At 38.7% G+C, this 22,755-nt stretch overlaps 1 protein-coding gene across 2 annotated transcripts in view; it reads right to left on the reverse strand.

Annotated features, from left to right (window-relative positions):
• The window catches only part of LOC148662066 (MICOS complex subunit mic25a-like), a 147,879-nt gene that overhangs the window by 70,817 nt on the left and 54,307 nt on the right, over window positions 1-22,755 (reverse strand). For both annotated transcript variants that reach the window (XM_088636766.1, XM_088636767.1), the window contains one exon: window positions 1,764-1,834. In XM_088636766.1, coding sequence (XP_088492892.1) covers window positions 1,764-1,834 — 71 coding nt within the window. The remainder of the gene's footprint in view (window positions 1-1,763; window positions 1,835-22,755) is intronic.

A 22,755-nucleotide genomic window follows, 5' to 3' on the forward strand; every position in this document is an offset into this window, starting at 1 on the left:
TGCACCATTAAAAGATAAATTATATGTCCAGTAAATGCAAGAATTTGAAGTAAAGCCAAAACTTCACAACTGTGCAAAGAATTGGTTCAATAAACTTCAACTTTAATTGTCTTTTAAATCTAAGTCAGGGGATTTCAGCCTCTTTACCTCGAGCTTCCCTTTAGAAGGCATGACTCTCAATAAAGATCCCCAATTTAAACCTAATCAAAGTGAAGTCTAGGGTTATTAGAAACGGAGACACTGTTAGCTGTAAAATATTCAAAGCAGGTCAACATTTTCAAGTACTGTCAGAGCAGATTCACTATGTGAGTGTTGAATTTAAGATTATTACCCTTTGGGTGAAATTTTCCTTTGTTTTAGGGGACTCCCTAAATAGTCTCTGGAGAACCTCAGGGTTCCCGAGCCTTTAAAATCTCTGTGTTAAGTAGCTGCACTTTCTAATGCTTGCTAATTTAAAAACACTAAATACTGTACATAAAATGGACAAAGCAAAACACAACATCCAGAGCAAGATTGTTATTGATGCACATCATGACCTCATACACGACATACCATTAAAGGCAAAGAGATTTGTTAGGATGCAAAGCTAATAAGAAAATAAACCAAACTGGAATGTGAACTGAATTTAAGTCCCTCTTTGCATCACACACACATACTGCAAACAATTTCCATTAATTACCAGCTCTGAATCATTCACAAGTTGCAGAGAAATTAGTTTGTGTCTCAACGCTGAAAGAATGAATAGATGCTAATGAATATGAACCGCAAATTAATCTTCAGCCGTTTTTCATTGGCGAACCGTAATATTGAGAAAATAGCAGAATGTGTCTTGACAAAAGACAGAAGACGAGCTAGTTCTATTGTGGGAGAAAAACAATATTTTTGTCTAACAGTTTTTAGAATGTTACATGGTTCTGGAATATTTGTTAGGTGTAATTTATTTTGAAAATCCTACCAAATATGAGTATTTGGAAGGATTTTAATTTTATGGCCATTTTTATCATCACAAAAGAAAGGCTTTAAAAAATCCAGTTACCACTACACAATCTGCCAGGATCATCTACCTTGCAAGGAACATATGTTCAGTTCAGGGCGTCTTTTTGAGGACGGTCACTATATTAAATGAGCTCTGAGAGTCTCTTAAAACTAACAGAACAATCAGAACAGGTTTCTGTTTTTGTGCATGCAAAGTCAAAGTTAGCAGCCATGGGTAGCTGCTGCACTCTCTAAATGGGATTCATCAGCATAGCAGAGCACAGCCTGACCAGTAAAATGGGCTTTTGCACGCGGATGCATCCTATAAGGACACATCTTTATGGGTGCCGTTCTTGTATTGTGAAAAGGCCTGTGCTAATTAATATTCATTCCAATAAATTATAATTATCCACCTATCCATCCACCTTACCACACAGCAGGAACTTTAACTGCATCCCCTATAATTCTGACAGCCTTTTTTGGCAGTATACAAAGAGAAAAAAATAAAAAGATAGCTAAATGCACATAATTACACAGCTATTCGCAGTAACTAGAGAAACATAAATGGTGTTCGAAATCCAGTTTTTTAATAATATGTATTTGGCATATGCCCCATTATTTGAGCAATGAAAAACAGCAGTGAATATCAGTCTTGACATTCTAAATGTATTCTCTAATTAGAGGAAAGATTTTTTAAAAATGCCAAGGTGGAGATGTATTACTTTCACAACTTATTAAACCCATGGAATAAAAGGAAAAAGTCCTGCTTGATAATTAAAATGACTTACTTCACATGAGCTTCTGCCTGGGCTGCTGCCTCATGGAACTGTTCAGACGTCAACTTGTAATACTCGATGTTCTAAAAAACAAAAAGAGCATAAAGACACTGATGTGAGCAAACCACGTCAAAAACAGCTACATCTGCCCACAGCAGAAAACCATCAAGAGATGAATCCAACTCTTCCAGCAGACCTCCAAGAGAACCGAGTCCTAGCTAAAGAGATGGAACTTCAGAAAGGTACAAACAGTGAATTCACCTTTAGCACAGGCTGCACACTACAGACCAGATGCTGAGAGTTTGAATCTGTGTCTTGTCACTAGCCAACTGTGACCAAGGTTTCCCAGAAGCCAGTGCACAATTGGCAGGGTACTGTCAGGGTGACCTGGGGTTGTCTTGGCTTTCAATGAAATCTTGACTGCTGGAGCCTGCTGACTTGCAGGGATATCAGCAAGTCCTACTGCTCCTCTAATTCAAGGTAACTCCTATAGAGCACTGTGAAACTTGCAGTATATCAAGAAAGGCAAGCTCCTGCCAGGGATGTTCTCATTCTCCACGAGCAGCGCAGGAGTTACTGCCACAAGGCGACTCTTGAAAAATAACTGAAGATTCAGAACTGCTCAGTTATAAAATACATTGGTGACTCCAAATTGTAAAACACCACGTAAGAGTTGGTTTGGAATAAAAAAAAATCTGTACATTACACCTTTACATCTACACTCCACTGAAATGAAAATACCTGTCAAATTTCTGTACTTTTTGCTATTATACAGAAGAGCTTTATTCACATACATGTACACTGTTGAAAAACAGTGAAAAAGAGTGAAATATCTGTAAAAATTTGGAAAATGCATTAAAGAGACATCAAGGAGCTTGACTGAAAAGTCAAATTAAAAATGTATAATGAGAGACTCGTCTTACACACAGCCTTAGTGAAAGGATACCCATTCCTCTTTAATCTCTCTACTACAAAGCAAACACGCTTTAGATTTTCTTTGGTCTGACAAGGACACGCCTTCAGAATCCACAGAGGCAGCTGCCCATTGCAGATTAATTTCTTAAATTGCTTCTTTAGGACATCACAAATGTTAAAAACATGGTTTTATTTTGCATTTTTTTCCCTCAACAAGGGAAATAATCTACTAAATAAAAAAGAAAAAAACATGACCCAGGCAGAGTTTCATTAGAAAGAGAATCAGACACATGGCAAGACAAAATTCCCATTCTGGCATCACATGAAGAAGATTTGTTTAAATATTTAGGACATACCAACCTCATCTGCTTACTTATGGACAAATGGATTAGAATCACTGAAGAGAAATTGCCTTTTTATTAGCACTAGTTTAACGATATCATAAACAAAAAGGGCATAATAACCACAACTGCCTCTACATAATCCCCGCTCACAAATATTTTCCTACAGGTTTTTCACATAAAAAACAATTAAAATAAGCACAGTGGGATGTTGCCCTTAGACGATGTGACATTAAGGAGTTACCACTCAAAAAGAAGACGAATCTATCTAGAACTGAAATCATTTTTTGTACATTTGCTAACTGTAATAATCTAAAGTTTGAGCTCAATTCAAAATTAAAATATCTTTTTTACCTCAAACCATCTGACATTTAAGTAATATTCAAAAACATTCTTGCAGAATGATATTAATTTCACCAACAGCAAACTAGAAAGACTAACAATACTAATTATTAGCAACACACATATAGACATTTATAATCATATTTATACTGTTTTACCCCTATTATTTTTATTTGCATTTGCAGAGGTTTATTTTTCACAAAAGCAAATACCTAATTTGCTGTGTTTTAGAATTCTAAAGTACTACTGTATTTAGAACAGAGAAATACTGTTGTATTCAATTCAAATATATGTACATGTAATAATTATATTATGTATAATTGAATTTAGATTACTAATTCTGGTCTGGCAGCAGGATTAAGTAATTTAGTATGGGGCAAAGCAACAGCAATTGTGGTGTCAGCTTCAATTGACATATCGCTGTAGACTTATAATGAGCAGCAAAGATTGTGTTCCAGATTTATGAACATTTCCTATAAAGATGCAAATGTTTCTGAGATGGAGGCAATGCCCATGGTTAGTCCATTATATGACAAATAACACCATGATAGACATTTCGTGAAGTGTACAACTGTAAGTGCATGCAATTAAACAGGCCAAAACATTGTAATGGATTGCAGCTGTGAGAGTCTTGGCTTTAAAACCCAATTAAATTTCTACATAAACAGTAACTATTAAGAGCACAAAACACTTGCCATGAAACTGTCTGAACAAGCTTTAAGTGTGTTATTACATGTTGTTCTTAAATGGACAGATTTATGGTCATAATACAACCTATTATTTTTCTATTTTCCTACTCCCCTATCTGTTTTCCTCTCATTGAGTATTATATATATTAATTCAATTTATTGTATGAATTAAATAACTCTTTGCAGGTGCTTGGTTTCCTCTTGAGACCGCAATCACAAGGATGTCTAACACATCTACAGTACACACTACAGATTACTGAGTGGGTTTATGATAAGAAAAAGAAAAGGATGTACACCAAGTTATCATGTGGAGCACATTACAGCACAAAACCTTAACAGAAAGTATAGCACAAGTTAGAGAGACCAGAGAGTGTACAGTTCAACGAAAGAGATGACCTGTATTATTTAAAAATGATCTTTCTGTAAAAACTAAAATACAGTTTCAGTTACTGTAGTTTTAGAAAAGATAGTGTACAACGCTAGTAAGAGAAATACAAAGAATTAATAGAAATATTGAAGATAACTCTATGCTTTTTTGCTGGGCTTATATTGTATGTGCTCCAGTCAAAATGCTGTTAGGGCTTTGTCTTCATGGCGATGCTTGAATGAAGATGTCTCCCACTCAGGAACAATAAATATTTACAGAAGCAGAAAAAGAAATTTTCTTTTTTGTAGGAAACTCATCAGAAAAACAACCCCGATGACAATGACGTCCATTGCAAACTGTATTTATCAAGTGATAGACACAATAAATTGTAGTTACCGCGTGGTGCGGTGGCATTTAAGAACGACTCTCACACAGAGCCGACTGCTGCCTGCAGCTCTTCAGCTACGGCTTTCATTTACCGTGCCTATCAGCACCCGCCAGCAAACTTAGCTACGCTTCCTGCCCAGGACAAAACTCTGTACCTGCAGTGAGTGTGGAAATAATACACTGATTAACAATGACTGCTCATCAAAATAAGATTTGCATAACAGTAACAGTGAGCTGCATGGAACCTCATTATGAAAACCTATCTTGTTATGCAAATCAAAAGGCCCCAGAAGTTTTTTTTTTGAAGAGGAGGGGGAAATGAAGCAGATGACCCAACTTAACTGCAGCATACCGCGCAAAAATAACTAACACGAGGAGAAATAAAAGGACCCCCTAATTATAAGATGGGTGCCACTAATGTTGCTGTATAAATAGCAATCCTTACAAGAAACCTCCTGGAGCTCTGCGTATCGGCGCTGTTTTAATGAAGGGAATTCGGCTATGATCTACACACTGGCTGCTGTCAGGCGCTTCATCCTACACTCTGTTAAGGAATCAAATCCCGCATGAGAATGGCAACTAGAACACTGAAAAAAATATTCTGACATTTAATCGAGGTTTACGTTGTCCTCAAGTTGTTCCAAGATTCTGAAGTTTTTCACAGAGCATCTTCAATGAATCCAATACTCACAATCTCATACCCAATAACTACCATTTTGCAAATGTTCTTTCCTCTGAAAAAATTAATTTGAATGAAACCAAAGTCCAGAGGGACCACTGCTGAACTTTGCAAAATCCGATCATTTCTCTGAATGCTTGGCTAGTAATTTATATATTTCACAGTATTTGATCCCTCACAGGGAGCAGATTTTGGGAGAGATGAGGAAATGGCAAAAAATAATTTCCAGCGGCACTTACAGTAATCTTTAGTCTATTAAGGGGCACAAATATAAATTATTTTTTTTCTCCTCCTTTTCATTTTTGTAGATCTAGAAGGACCATGGTTCAGAGATTTTTTCTATTTGAAGTCTCTCTAAAGGGATGATTAAAATAACTTCTTATTTTACATGCTAATACCTTAATGACCCATCTCACAAGAGCTCATAATTGCAGACCGGCTGTTCTAAAGTGCAAAGTGAGAGGATGTCTTTATTTCATTATTTCTGAAGGCCTATGCACTGGAGATTTATACACGATGCAGCATTATTCTAATGAGCTTTAGAATTTTGTTTTCTCCAAAATACAAAAGGCATTATTGCCATTAGTTTAGCCTCTGGTACTGGAGGGCACCAGGAGTCTTATGACTGCTTTCAATTGAGGGATGCTGTTGTAAATTATGGACAGGAGGTTCATTTTGCAAGTTGAATGTCCAAAAGCCAAAACTAATGCCTGCAGGAAACAACGCAATATGCAGCTTAGCCAACTGTTTTACCTGATAAATGATATATATATATGTTTATGTGCATGGACAGTGAGCGTGCTGGTATTACGTGTTGTTCATTTCCTTTGTCACACAGTAATAGTAGAAATACAGGGGAATTGCTGTGCTGATAAAGTAACCCATTACAGTGACCCAAACACCTTAACTACAGCACATCTCCTAAACCTTCTAAAATGGCAGATGGCAGATTTCCACTTTAATTTGACAGACCTGATCATCTTGTTTATAATTCTAAACAGTATAGAACATAAATCCTACCTTTTCAACATTTTCCCCAGGAGCCTGGAAAACCACAATTCTGGTGTTTAATTTAAATAAAATGGCTGTCACTATCTAATATGTAAAAGGGGAGATGTAAAAATACCTGGAAACACAGAGGATAGCTGTTTGTAGAGACTGCAGCCACACCACCCTTTGACAGATAAGAAACACACATCGCCATAAATCACCAAATAATAGAATACACTGGGATAATAGGAACGTATTCAGCAAACCTGACTTAATGGCAAAAAAATGACCCCTTAATTTGATGGGGAGCCAGCTCTAGATTGCCTCTCTAGCAGGAGGTAAAGCTGCAGAATTCTCTTTCCCGTATTGATCATCCAGCTCAAAACTTTCACCTCAGTTTCAGACACCTGTTTTTAGTTTAAGAGCAACAGGCACTGTCAATCCTATAATCCTCTACTGAGCATCTTAAATATGCTTTTGAAATGGCTACAAATGTAGTTATTTCAGCAATAACGTGTTCACACTTACCCATCCAAATCATCACCCTCTTCACTGCAAAGGACTGTAAGAAAACCTCTCCAAACACAGTAGCAGGTTTTACATGACTGTATACTCACATAACTTTTTCTTTCACAATTGGTGGACTCATATTCTGTAATCTACTCTGCTAATACTTTAGTCATTCTAATTTTTAAATCTAAAATGTAAGCATTAGCTCCGTGAAGTTTGCCCTCCTACAGACAGCACAAACGACGAAACCCACCTCATTCGTTAGTGCTACGTTTGTGCCGGTTTGTGTCGTTGAAAGTAGCGTTTGTGCTGCTTTCGTTCCAGAGATATAGCGCCTTGGGTTCCCAGTGATCACCATGCACGGTGACTTTGACCACCAATGACCCCGTCTGCCGAGTTCAAGTGTCTGTTACCAGTGCAAGAGTAACAGTTCTGCAATTGTGTTCCTCTGTTTGCCCGGGTGGGGGACGGCGGTGGATTTTGCATTTAATAACAGTGTCTTCTGTGCGTTTGTGCGAGCAGGAAAATTAAATTTGTCACGAACGTCACATACCCTAACCAGAAGAGTTGCGTGTGTAGTCTCAAAAAGTAAACACTATCAAACAATTGCATGTTCCTACCAAGAGGCTTTAACGATCACGTCTTAATACTTCGCAGCGGTGTGCTTTTTTAAAAAATCAAGAAGTGATCAGTTTCTCACTGTGTCCTTCTTAATAAACACGAGTATCAAGGGACGTGTAAAGATTCGACCCGTCAGTCGAGCCACGTTTCAAAAAGGCTTGAATCTGCTACTTTATGAACAACAAGACCACTGTTGCACTTTTTATGCAATGCACATTCATTAACGTGAAAAAGAACTAGCGTGTTTTTTAAGGGGCACTACATACAAGGTTGTCGCGGGTAGTAAATAACACATCCGAGAAGCAACACTGGAAAGTCCACTGCTTCACACCTGCGGACCGCGGCAATATTGGAAACATATTTTTTATTTTCACATAACAGAAGTGAACATATATCTGAATTATTTAATAAATTGTCATCACCGTGTGTTTGTATTTACAGGGGTCTTATGCGCAAACAGTCCGTTTATCTTTGTGTTTCCGATCAGTCCTTGGTGTAGAATACAGCGTGAGGGCACACCTGCGCTCTGAAGACACAGGTGTGGGTGCCTGTGTGTTGGATCCTCAGGTGAAGTCAAGTCTTCTGCAGTCTGCAATGTAATGACCCAGACATGTTTGCTTGTCCTGCTTCATGAAGTTGCCCACCTGCCTGTATAACAGCACAAACGACGAAACTCACCGCAATCGTTAGTGCTGCGTTTGTGCTGCTTTCGTTTCCGAGATATGGCGCCTTGTTATTTCGGGTAATCATGTGACTATCTACAAGGATGTTTACAGGTACCAACAAACTCGGTACTTGAGCTCCTGATTGTGATTAAAACGATGGGGGCAATTTGTTTTCCGAGTCTGGTCGGGTGGGGTGGATGTTTCAAAACAGTGCGTTCTTTTCCTGGCTGTGACGTCACTCCGTGACGTACAAAAAAGCAGTCACGACCACTAGATTTTTCAGTTGTGATCTTTCGATCAGTTGACCCCAGACTTTGTAGCCTTTACACGAATAAACAGTTACATTTAGGGAGGAGTTACTATGTTAGTTCATTGGGTTAGGTGTTTTGTTTTAATTTTAAACCGTGTTCTCGAAAATGTATTGCTTGTGTACTCCTTTCATTGGTGAAGAGACACCAGTTTCGAAATTACCGCTGGTACAACACGAGAGCCCATCTTCACAGTTTTAGGTATTAGTTTCCAGATCGATATAATTCAACAATAAAAAACAGAATTGAAAGCACGATCGCAATAATATAATGATCATACACTTTACATTTCTATTTATTAAGTACAAAGCAGAAGGTGTTTCCCCTACCTTAAATATACGATTAAAATTGTTCAAATCCCATGCATTCATTACATAAAGTAGCGGAGCCAGTTATATTGCAAATAAAAAATGTATTTTTTTTCGAAGAGTATGGGACATTGTGAATCAATAAAGACGTTAAAATACAAGCCGATGGTGTTATTTTGCAAATAAGTAAAGCACTTTAAAAATAGATTCTCATTGACGGTAAACAAGCCGATCCACCTGCAGCTGCTGGCTTGAACAGCTCTCAGACCCGCGATTGGCTAAACCCCCGAACAGCTCGGGCCGCGATTGGGTGAAGAATGAGAATCGACACTCTGATTGGGTAAAGCGCCACAGCGGAAGTTCTGTGTACTGTGTGTGCTGTATGAGCACGCTGGATATACAGTAACACATCCATTGGTTTCCAAATACCGATCAATCTAAGAGAAGTCGCACTGAGGTCAAAACTGAATAGCAGACAAAGAATGTCATAGCATCACATCGTGATACCCATTGTGACTGGCGCATCACTGTCATGGTGCCACTGTCGCGACATTAAGTCCATATATTTCGATCTGAAATACCCCGACAAAACGCCCCTGCCCCCCATGTCGTGACATGGAGCCCGCATCTCGCAATATGGCGTACCCCCGACAAAACACACATCCCCATGTCGCGACACGAAGCCCCGTATATCGCGATATGACATACCTCGACAAAAATGCCCTGTCCCATGTCGCGACATGAAGCCCGTATATCGCGATATGACATACCTCGACAAAAATGCCCTGTCCCATGTCGCGACACGAAAGCCCCTATATCGCGATATGATAAAACTGCCACGCCCATGTCGCGTTATGAAACCCATATATCGCGATATGACAAAACTGCCACGCCCATGTCGCAACATAAAACCCGTATATCGCGATATGACATACCTCGGCAAAAGCGCCCTGCCCAATGTCGCGACATGAAAGCCCCTATATCGTGATATAACTCGTGAAAAACTGCCACACCCATGTCGTGACATGAAGCCCATATATCGCGATATGACATACCCCCCCCCCCGACAGAATGCCCCGCCCCCCTGTCGCGATATGGGGTCCATATGTTGCGATAGGACATACCCTGACAGGATATGCTGACCCCATGTCGCGACACGAAGTCCATATATCGGGACTCCTCCTATCTGGGTATATCATGTCCTGATATGAGACCTTTGCTGCGACAGCGGTGCCAGGGTGGCATGGAAGCAAGGCGCCAGTCGTGATATACACTGCCGCGTTATACATGCAATATACATGGGGTCCCTATCGTGACATGCTGCGGAGGTCTTGTTGCAATGGTATCCCATAGTTAAGCGTTTGGCAACAGCGTGTCACGGTAGGGAAAGAGAAGGAAAACGTGCCTTAGAAAATAAAAACCATAGATCTTACAATCACGGTGATTTTACATACATTACAACCACAGGTTTATGTCATAAATGGTTACCCTGTTCGCATCTAAAGAGGCTCATATGTTTATGGATATTGATTGTCTTTAAAATGTTATGGGTACGAGCTAAACTGTAACAGAGCGCTTGAACTGGAGGGCAAAGTCACCGTGCATGGTCACATGATCACCGGAAAAACAAGGTGCTATATCTCGGAAACGAAAGCAGCACAAACGCTACTTTCAACGACACAAACCGGCACAAACGTAGCACTAATGAATGAGGTGGGTTTCATCACTTGTGTTGTCTGTAGGAGGGCCAACTTCACGGAGCTTTTACCTTGCCTTTAAATTTTCAGCGGACTTGATCATAACATACCAGAAGAACGTGCAGGCACGTATGGGTTTCAGAGGTTGGAGTAAATGCATCGCCCCAAGGGTAATATCGAGTGAAGCGCCATGAGAATAAAAACTGTGAAGGTATTAAAATATTAAGTTCTAAAGATCTTGTTTGATCCTTCATGATGCTTTTAAACTTGTATGAAACCCATGAAATTAGTATTCTATTTTCGAAGCCAAAAGACACCTAATTTGGAAATTCGTGACTTACCACAAGACTTAACACTGAATTGTTATAGTCACATTACAGTGCTAACCAAATCATCGTACCTTTAATTGCAGGAATGGTGTGCTAATAAAAGCGTCAAATACATGCTTTGGATGTATTTTAGCTCTGTAAACATCTTTCACTTAAAAATACTGCAGAGGCGATCTGAATAGTTATCTGTAAAAGGCACACTCGCATCTATCCGTCAATATTATCTTAATGTTATTCATGCAGTCCAAAACTTGTAATTTGTTTACAGGAGAAATTTTAGGACCTCTTCGTGCTTAACTCTTACAGGTCGAGCATGTATCGAGCTGCTACAAGCAAACACGTGCACTGGGAAGCTCGATACATGCTCTGGGAAGCTGGAAAGCAGCTGGGGAGTTACTTTCAACGGCACAAACACAGCACTAACGAATGAGGTGGGTTTCATTGTTTTTGCTGTGTGTAGGGGGGCCAACTTCATGGAGCTGAATTAATCAAGTTCTGAAAATGGGATGCTCATTGTTATTACTAGTAGTAATGTGTTTCAGCTCAATTCTGCTTCTCCAATGTTAACTGTATTGTGTTTTATTAGAACTTAATTACATTAAAATATGGTAAATACAGGGATATACAGAAATTAGGCTTGTAAAGTATATAGGTCTTTTATATGTAAAACCGCACAGCGTTAATTCTATAATAAAAAGAACTGTTAGCTCCTTTCATAGCCCAGAAACAAAGAGAAAAACAGCAAAATAAATCAGAAATACTGCAGTGCAATTAACTAAACCATTTATAGGTATATCAGATAAAGCTGGGTCAAGGACTACTCTAATACCTGCCTGACACAGTATAGATGCCATAGCATGTTCCAGTCACTAAGTTTTGAAACATCATCCAGTTAAAATCAGATACTCAACTAATCATATTTACTTTAATATGTCAAAAAAAGTTAATCTTTTGTGGTTTCTGTGGGAAACAGTTGCATAAAGTAGTCATTACATTAAAAAAAAACATGTTGTACCCCTTGATTAAAGCTCTCATCTCTGTTTCGAATCGAATGATTGAACTGATAACCGAAAACTTCTGCCTACCCTCTTTGTGAAGTAAAATATAGTACTGAAACGCCATGAAATTACTCACAAAAAGGTGAAGAATTGCTGGTACCTGGTTTCGAACCATTCCCAGAAATAATAGTCAAGTGCAACCCCATCCAAACAATTCTTCTCTGTAACTATTCAGTTAGGAACCAGCACACCCTTGAAACCACATCTCAGCTCACAGGCCATGCAACATCATATACACAGGGTAAACATCTGGACTTTAACCAAACCATGATAATGACAACACGTGTTCCGTATCAGTAGTGAGAAAAGGCAGTGGGCTCTCCGGCAGCAAGTCTGAAGGGGAACTGCAACGCCATTTTTATATTTAGAGGCTTGAAAGAATCGGCATTAATGAGTGCATTTCAAACCACAATGAAAGTTAAATGTACACAGTACGTTGTAAAATCTCCAATTTACATGGCAAAATAGATATGCGCAGCACACGTTCTGAGAATCAGAGCGAGACAACAAAACTTTGGAGTTTGAAGTGGCCCTATTACATTATAAACAAGCAGGCTTGTGTATACATCTCTTTTAATCCAACTCAAACACAGCTCGCGACTTCAAGGCGATTTTGCCGATAAAAGGAACTTACAAAACGCAACCCCAAATACTACACCTGTTAATTCACTGGTTACTACAATTACAGGATCCTTCCATTAGCATTCATGTTATGTGTGATATCACATGTTGGATACAAAGTAAAGTAATTCTAATTTGTCCTTAGCTGTCTAAAATAATTTCTCCCCAAGTGACTAATGTCAACTCTCAATAAACAGACATGTACAGTAAATAACTCCTTTCACAGTACAAGGCTGTGGATTGCTAGTGTTTCTGCTTTTATAGTTTTTAATCCCCTTTTCAAGTAACTGCCTGTTTGTGGCGTTACTCAAATTAAGCACTAAGAGCATACATCTACTGCCGAAAAAGCTTCTTTAAATATTAATTAAAATGGGCGGATTTAATGTGAGCTGGAAGCATACAATCACATAGTATGGAGGTGAAGATGGCAGAATGCTCCTCCAGATGGGGAATATTGGCATCTGTCTAAAAATTGGGGTACCAATGGGACACAGATGGCTGGGAGTTGAATTCAAGTTTATCAGCTCTCCTAGGGGTTTGCACTACCTCCCAGAATGCTGAAAGATCCTCTGCATAAAATGGTGCAGGGCTCAAATGGACCAAAGAGCACAGCCACAAACACCTCCAACCATTCCAAGCACATTAAAGCTGTGACAAGAGAAGAGCACTATTTCAAACACAAAGCAAGGCAGCAGGCAGGTGCTGAGGAGTATTAGCTGGATTGCCCACTCCTAATCCTCCAGCTGGTGTCTGCCAGGCTCACCTCCTCTCCATCAGCTTTTCCCCACTCCTGCTCCCTGGCAGGGCCTCTCACAGTGGTGCTGATCCCCTTGGGATCTGCTAGATCTCCCTAATCCCATCCATGTCTTTATCATCATGGTAGCTGACAGCTTTCGAGGATGCCTCTGTAAATGCCAAGGGTAATTTCTGTACACGATTGGCGAGTTCCTTCAGCAGGCTAAAAACAACAGCCGTAGCCAACGGGTACTTCTAATTTTAAGCTGACACACAATTAAAAGTATAAGATGTTGTGACCCTAACCTGCTGCCTTTTGAACAGTACACCTGCCAGGCTTCAGGAGGCATTTTCCCAGACCTCTCCCTAACACTGCTCAAGATGAAACATGCAATGTCATTTTCTTGTCTTTGGCTTTCTTAACTACTTATGGCATTACGTACCGATTTCTTATTTACCATATCTGGTATTGCTGAATTCACCATGTTCAAGTGGGTAAGAGATCTGACAGCATTTGGACTCATTTGTGTCTGTTTATGCACGGATAGAGTTTACAAAAATGTTTTCCAGAAAACCTACGTAAAGATGAGAAGGGTGTATTTGTATGTACAATATGATAAAGGCATAACATCAGAATAAGACACTTTGATACATAAACATTGGAAATTTAACATACAAAAGATAATGTTCCATCTAAAAGGTAAAGATGTTTCTTTCATAGTCCGCTACATGTTTGCTTGTTTCTGTAGTTACCACACCAATGTTTCTGAATATTTCTGAATAATATTGCTCACGGAACTGAATACTTTTATGCCTGATTAACTCAGCTGGCTTCCTGCATGTCCTTATTATAATACCCACAGTATCTTAGCAGCCACCAAAGCAAAAGAACTAACCTTTTTTTTACTAATAATCAAAATACAGTGAAACTGAAATCTGTTTAATGGGAATGCATCACCAAAAGATACTGGTTTTCTTTCTGACAGTGTGATTAATCTCTTGTGCAGCATAAACCCTCCTTGACTATAGCTCTCAAAGAGAGAACCTGGAAGAGCACTGCAGTCTTCTGACACCTATTAGGTGGTGGTAAAAAAAAAAATGTTCCTGAATATCCTTCTGAAGAGTCACATGTTGGATGCTTTCCAAATCTCTGTTCCTTTTGTTTCAGATGCATTTAGATGCATGAGGATGGCCCTATATAAATTCAAAACGTACTGACCAACTATTGTACTGCAATTTTGCCTTCCAAATAGAAGCTAACCATTTAGTCTCCTGAGTGGAAACTATTACAAGATCGAGAATCTCATAATTGATACGCTACTGAAAAATTGTTGTTTTGTCTTTCCGTATCACATGTACTGTAGTTTGCTTTCCGTTTCAAAGTTGTGAACTCAATTCCGATTAGGTATCAAGTCTGCATTAACAGGTATCTATTTTTTTCTGTGACCTGACAGATTTACCCCGTAAGACTAAAGCTGTCAAAAAAAAATTCCAAAAAGTCTTTTATCAGAAATGTGATAGATCAGAAAATCTCCCATTTTTCTCTAAATCAAAACATCTGTGATACTGTATATTAATATCTTTCTTGGCTTAAGGTCTTTGCATTTTTAAACATCTTCCAATGATTAATCTAGGGGTATTAATATAACACTATATATGTAATGTAAATGAATTAAAAATTATACAGCTTTAGATGTATGAATGATATGTATCTTTTGTGACTATTACAGAGATAATAACCAAACAAAGCAAGAGGTCATAACTCATGATTGATTCATGACTGAAAAAAAAGCAGATCTACACTATGGAGATGCACTGTTAAGAAATTATTTTTCTGTCATCTTGGTACATATACTGTATTATAGTATACAGTAGTATACTGTATATGGACTAGCGATGTCACGGTGTGAGATTTTGATGGTACGATTATAGTCTCAGGAAATATCACGGTTTCATGGTTTTACGATTTCTTTTCAGGTAATTTATTATGAGACACTATGGAGGGCAAAAAGACAATGCACGGCATACTGTAATTAAACATTTTATTGTTTTTTTTATAGCATTCTTTAGGTCCTGCAAATAAAACATGTAAGCCAACTTTATCTTAAAAACATAAATATGATGGGGAAACATAGGCACATTTAAGAATTCACTGTAGCTACCTTTAGAAGCCAAAATAATACAGTATCTACCTATTGAATATATAAAAATAAATTTAATAAAATATATTTAAAAATATATAGAAAATATTTATAATGGGCAAATGGAAATATTCAGAGAGGTCAGTCTCAGCCCGTCCCTCTCCTCACTTGGAACTTCGTCACTCGTTGTCAGTAAAAAGTGTATTTACTTTAACGCCAGGGCCAGTGGGTGGACTGGTGGCGAGCACCAATTATGGGGAAAATGTTTCTAAATGATAGAGTTATTCCCCACAAAATCAAATCGAATGAAAACGAAAGTAATGTTAAACGTGCACAGGGGACTGCTCTGCTGTGAACTGCTCCAGCCAGGGGGAGCCCTAACTTAAGCTAACTAATGTAACGTTATCTAGTTTATTTTTTTACCTTGACTTGTGTAAAGAGGGATGGGTGGTGATCACGGAGAGGCACGTTTTGCAAATGGGAAATCCGTTATCTTCTACTACCCCCTGATCGTTTTTTAGATATCCAAAATGCTCCCACACTGCCGATTTAAGAGTCTTTTTCGGTGGATATAACGCTGAGATGTCGTATCCCTCTGACATTTTCACAGCACGTCTGCTCTCTGTAGGCTAACTAAGGTGTTGTTGGACTAGCCATCTGAACACTGCACACACACGTGACTCACGAAAGGAATTTTTCAGGGCAACATGGAACGCGAGGCTTCTAGTTAATAGTAATAATTATAATTGTTTACACTTATATAGCGCTTTTCTGGACACTCTACTCAAAGCACTTTACAGGTAATGGGGACTCCCCTCCACCACCAATGTGCAGCCGGATGCAGCCAGGATGATGCCCACGGTTTGGAAACCGTGACGTTTTTAATCTTGGTTAATAGTGAAACCGGTTAATCTCAACATCCCCAATTTGAACTTTACCCCCTTTTTCATGAATGTAGGTGCACAAATCAGATGAGATATCAACTTCTGTACCTGCCCGAAATACAATTTAAATTCAAAGTACTGTAGCGCTCTCAGGTTCACGTGGGTATGCACCCTCGCTGCTGCTGCCTCAGGTCGGCCCCGCCCTCGCTGGGGACTCGAACCCGGGCCTCCGGCATCACTCAACAGGGACCCAGCCAGTTGAGCTAAAGGGAGATCTCCCGTCAGCCCAGCGGCTGTGGCCCCTGCTATTCACAGGGAAGGGCGGTGACGTCACCGCGCTGGTAAGCCGGCTCGCACAACCTGCAATGGCGGCCGTATGCGTCACAGTATTTTCACTTTTCATTTAAAGCGCTATCTGGTGTCTCCGTCAACAGTTAAATCAACTTACTACAAAATGTATACAAGTGTTAATTGCACATCTGTTTAAGGATTTCTATAGACTCAAAATACTACAGCAATATTTAGTGCAGCAACTAGTTAGGTTTCAATTATGAAATGTAAATTGAAAATATTTTTGACATTACCCGTTTACAACTTGTACTTCAGCGTTGCGGCCGAAGAGCGGCCAGCTGGGGCGCACGGCGAGGGGCAGGAAGGGAGAAGTAGTGGCCAAGGCAGGGACTAGGAGAGCCGCTGGCCAGTGTGGCTGACCACTTGTGGAACAGGTGTACACAGTCGCGAGATTGCCCGGATTCACGTAAATAGTAAATAGTTTCCCTGGTTTTGCACCCCTTTTATACAGGTACCCAATTACCACCCTATACGGTGTAAATGTAACCGAATTGACCACAGTGTGTTGAACCCTATCTCTCCCTCTCTGTTGTGGTTGCTGTGGAGAGAAGGGAGGGAGGAAGCAGAAAACCTGTGGGAAACAGAGGGCATAGGACAGTATCTCAAGAAGATGTGAAAGACATTATCATGTTAAATTAAGAATGAGATTTCCAACGGAACAAGATAAATTGTTGCTATGTAACTGTTACCGTGTCAAAACTTAATGAGATGTGATCATATATACTGTTTTAAGTATGTATATTAATGTAAAGATTTCTATTTTGTGGTTCCCTGTATTTATTTGTGAAAAGAAAAGAAAGTTCTTAAAAATCGAAAATCGATTAATAAAGTGCCGTGTTCTCATTTAACAAGAGCCTGAGTTCCCGTCTCTATCCTCGCCGAACCCAATGCGTTACAAGTGGATGTTGAAAGCCAGCAGGAAAAAAAAAAATCATATCTATGCATTTGAGGGGAAAAAAGCTTTGCAAATGTTAAGAATGATTAAAGTCTGTGCTTTGACAGAACAAGCTGCACCGACCCACAGCGGTAGAATTAAAATTAATCATGGAGAGTTATTGAACAAAAATGCTAAAATCCACTTCATTATTGCCCCCTTTGAATTTCTAAAATACATTCTAGTGAAGGATACTTTTTGAGATGGTAGTTTAATAGGGGTCTGGTGACTTAATCTGACCAAAAGGTCTATTGATCCCTCCAGCCCTCTCCCTGCCCCCTCACCATTCTAAATTTACACCCTGTCCTAAGTCAGTCTTTGCCAGAAATTGTCATCTGCTCTACTAAAACAAACAATGTATCACGAAAAACACATAACAAAAATGATGATAACCTTGCTCTTGTCCTTAAACCGCCTCAGTGACATCTGCATACTGCACAGACGTCACACAGCTGACAGTGACACAATGACTTCATGCACGCCCACAAGCCTCTGAAGCATGGAAATAAAAGAAACACAGAAGATGATAGCAAAATTGTGGTACAAAATACTCACGTTTCAAATACATTGTAACACAACTCATTGAGTTTTTAGCACAAAAACACTTCAGGACACAGAGCTCAACTCTGTCCGTTCAGCGTCCATTTTTATTCTATGGTATGGAAAGCTGCCCATCGGAGGATTTGTTGCTCACATCCTTTTCCCTCGACTCGCTAGACGCCCAAATCACTCCAGGGCTCTGCAGCGAGCAGAACACTGGAGTGGCCACATGTACGGGCACTCACAACTTCTCAAACACACAGGAGCAGGGCAAACAGGAGACGGTGTATACTAACTATACACAACCAAACCATAGCACTGGAACATCGTCATCCATATCCGTTACAGTGAATTAAAGGAACATCAGTTTCTTAACATATACACATGCAACCAATCACAATGTATGATGATGTACTGTATGGCCTACACTTAGTCTGAGTCCCTCAGACTGTGGGCCTGAAGCTGTGGTGGCACTGTAAGCACAGCACTAGCCTGACCCATTAAATGCTGGTTCATAAACATAAACCTTCCCAAATATCATCTAATGGAAATGAATGGGACTGCACGTCAGTATTGCACAGTTTTGGTTTCAACCCTCATTTATTTACAACTGGACTAGAGAACAGTGGGAAAATGCTGATTAGCTTCCCCTCAAACCTCCTGGCAGCAGATACGAAGAAAGTCTTATGACAGCAAATATCCATCTAAGTAAAAAGCCCAACCACAGAACACATGCAAGAGGATGCCAAACAGATAAGACAGAAACAAGGAAATGTATTTATAAAATCATTCGGAAAGCACTGATTCGGTTTGTGTTACCGTCAGCTTCCCCCAGGCTCAAAGCTCACAGTTGTTTTAGCACTAATCACTGACATTTTCAATCAGCAGCTTTAGCATCTCTGAGAAAAAAACAAATGAATTTGCCATCTCCAAGACAAAATGAACTGAATCATTCCTCTTTCTGTATTTTTACTTCTCTGCTACTTAGGAAGAGATAAGCTTAAAAGGCTGTGACTGTGGTTTAAGGGGACATGTGCAACAAAACTGTCACAATAATTCATTTTAAACAAAAAATACACATCCAAACTATTAAGTCCTAAATAGAACACCTGTATAAAAAATGACAGAGAGTCTACTTCCTGCAAAAGTCATTCAAAATCCACACCTCATCAGGGCCAAGAGTACAACAAGATATGTCCCAGAATTATCTTACTATGTATTTAACTAAACTCTGCCTCATAATATAAAACCTAATCATTCAGGGTTTTAGCTTTCTATGCAAACCTAATGCAAAGAGAGCTCATGTATCATTAGAGGACATTTGCCATCACCATCATCATCTTCATCAATGGAGGCCCACAGAAAGGGCAGTCCTTACAATTAATCACAAAGGAGCTCAAACCTGAGATTGAGAGGTCCCCCTTTAATGCAAGTGTACAAGTCAATATGGGTCCTGTCTGAGGATATTTTTAGGGACTGTTGAGAATGGTGTGCAAAGCTATGGTATGGTGAGCTTTAGTGTCAAACATAGCAGTGTGTCCAAAGAGATACAGCCACCTGGCTCAGTTTCAGCTACCAGAGGGGACACTATCTGGCAGCACTACATTCTGGATTGGCTTACTATACAAGGTTCTGTGGTGATAAGTACTGTCAGACAATGCATTAAGCCACTGACAGTGTCTATGTCTCAGCACCTTGCAAGAAAGATTATGCAAATGCTAATAGTCTTGCTAGGATGCTTACACGTGCTATATTTCTGTCTTCTAACAAATGCTGAGGACATCAAGTTAGGTCAAAAATTCCACCACCTCCAAGATTGTCCTGGATGCCCTAAATACAGGTAGTTCTTAATCTACACCAAAAAATGCAGGGAAATTAAAAAACACGTACATTTAAAACTAATTTCCCATAACAATAAATGTAACATGCATTCTGATTGTGCTCCAAAATATAAACAATTACACACATTTATTCATGTAAGATGTTTATATAGTCATATCAAAAGTTAATTTAAACCATTTGTTCATGCTTAACAAATTCATGAAAAATGTGAAGGGAAGACTGTTGTCAGTGTTGGTTGGTGAATGGTGTGGAAAATGTCCATACTTCTGCAATGTGCCAGGATTTCTGGTCTTTTGGTCCTCAGTGAGCCCTTTAAAAGTCATTTTAAAGTCTCATAAGGAACATAAGAACAATTTTTCAAGTCAGAAAATGTAGACATTTAATCATTTTATCAACTAAATGTTAAGGTTGACAATTGATTTTCATTTAAAAAAATAGGAGCAACAATTAATTAAATAATCCTTTGCATTGAATTTCATTACGATTGTTTCACACAGTAGCTTACTTTGTTTTAGGGTTTAAATGATTTTATTTTAGATTTTATGCCTTAAAAACTATTGCAGAGCAACTGTAAAATTCTGCCTAACATAACCAGAAAACCTCAAAGCCTTACCTAAAAATTAACAAAATAATTGCTTTCCAGGAATCCCACCATAAGGAATTAGGAATTTTCAGGGAGGAAGGGCTAAATTTGTCCAAAAGAAAACCAGCCATGAAATCACTTTTGTGAAAATGATCAGTTCCAAAACCCACAATGGGGCATTTTTAGTGAATTTCTTGCCAAGAGCAACCTTGACACCAACATAAGGTACAGACTAAGACAATAAAATTATTTTATACTAGTTTTATTTAGTAAGCATGAGGTGATGTTTATGTAACTGGAAGAACACTTAGACAGTGATTGTCCAGTTGTTCATGTGTGACCTTAACAATGCTATTCATCCATTAGCATATTCTACACTCTCAGTCACTTTGTGTAGTTGACTGTTGCTGACCATGCTCAAACCTGTTAAAGAGAACTAATTAGTGAAAACTAATTCATACTAAATTAAGAAGTGGTATATATTATTGAGATGCTTCAAACAGAAATTCCACAAATAAAGAGAATGTAAATTAAGACCTACCTAACCCAGATGGGTACTACTTTATGTCTATATACTGTAAGACATGCTGGACTGGATTTTTATACTTGTGTGACATATGTTCTTTGGTTAACCAAAACAACTATTCATCATTGATCTGGATTTTTATTTTTGTCCATTTAACCTTCAGCAGAAAAGAGATCTTCAAATGGAATTTCTACTTTAAAACATGAAACAAACTATACATAATTTAAATTTTCCCCACCAAAATCCCACAATTCAGAATCTGATTCCTATATGTTTTGAGCTGGCCTTCAAAAGTTACAGTAAGTCTGCAGTCTCCTGTCAGCCCCTAGTTCGTACAGAAAAATAATATACTGGTCTTATAAAAAAAAAATCAAACAGCATGAGCATGCAAGAGGATTAAACACACAAGGCTCGATTCAGTGGAAAATAATTAATAAAGAAAGGGTGCTGCTAGGTGTTTGAAAGCTAATGTAATGTAAAGCTTAATGTAAAATATTCCAGGGGCACTTAAGTGAAGAACCAACACAAGAAAGATGGAAATAAGTTTATAACGAGTTCTGCTACAGTTTGTGCTGCAGGGGTGCTGTCCTTTACACAGTTAGATGAGTTTTATTGTAAGAATTGCAAAGGAAATCCTACTGAGGAAAAGAAAACAGCTCAAGGAAATAAAACCTTTGAAAGAAGGTCTTCTGTATCTTAAATTTAATCTCAACCCACCTCCACTACCTATTAGTGATGTATTCATTTCTGTTAGTGTAATGTTGAAAAGTCAAGGAGCACGCTATAATGGCTGTTTGAGCAATTCAATGCTTTCATGTGCGTCTAAAAATACATCTTGGTGCCTTTGAAGCTTCTCAAAGCTTGCATGTCCTTTGGATTTCTTTTTCCACACATAGCAGCTTTTCATTCCACATCATTTTCTTTTATTTTTTTCCTATTCATGCAGCATGGAGTGCTTTTAGGATGAAATTGTTAGAAGCATGTTTTTCTCTCGTCTTTATTCAAGCTTATTTGTCCACGTCCATAATGTAAATTTGATTTCTAATGGAAAAAAGGAGCTGTATGTTTAAAGTTAAAACATAAAATGCAGGAAATTATCAATTCAAAGACAAGCATAGATAAGTTTGTTAATACCTAAGGTAACATTCATAAAGGTCATTTTTGTAGTTTTGTTTTTAAAAAGTACTGTAGGTCCTCATAAAGGGGAGCAGTACAAGAACTGTTAATCACCATCTATGAACCATGTGATCCTGGCTTTAAACAACAAAAGAGCTTAATACGGGTTTAGTAAAAACTGATTTCTCAAAAGAAAATAAAGCAATGATTCTTACCTCTTTAATATTTAACTTTTTGTTCTGGTTACTAGCTCTTTTCATAGTGAACATTACATTTCAGAGAGGAAACAAGAGCAGAGAGCAGCAACATTTTCGTATGGTGCACTCAAGTCTTAATTTACCTGTCATCGATCAGCGAAGCAATTCACTGCAATTCCACAGTATTACTAACTATATTACTAACTGCCATTCATCAATCAAAGCTGCTCCTGCTGTTCCCTTTGACAAAGCAAAGAACAAGCTCCCAGAAGCATTCAAAACATTTATCTTCTTATTCTTCCAAACATACACCACACAAATAACAATT

Source organism: Lepisosteus platostomus, chromosome 6 (assembly GCF_059453375.1).
Source record: "Lepisosteus platostomus isolate fLepPlt1 chromosome 6, fLepPlt1.hap1, whole genome shotgun sequence".
NCBI lineage: Eukaryota > Metazoa > Chordata > Actinopteri > Semionotiformes > Lepisosteidae > Lepisosteus > Lepisosteus platostomus.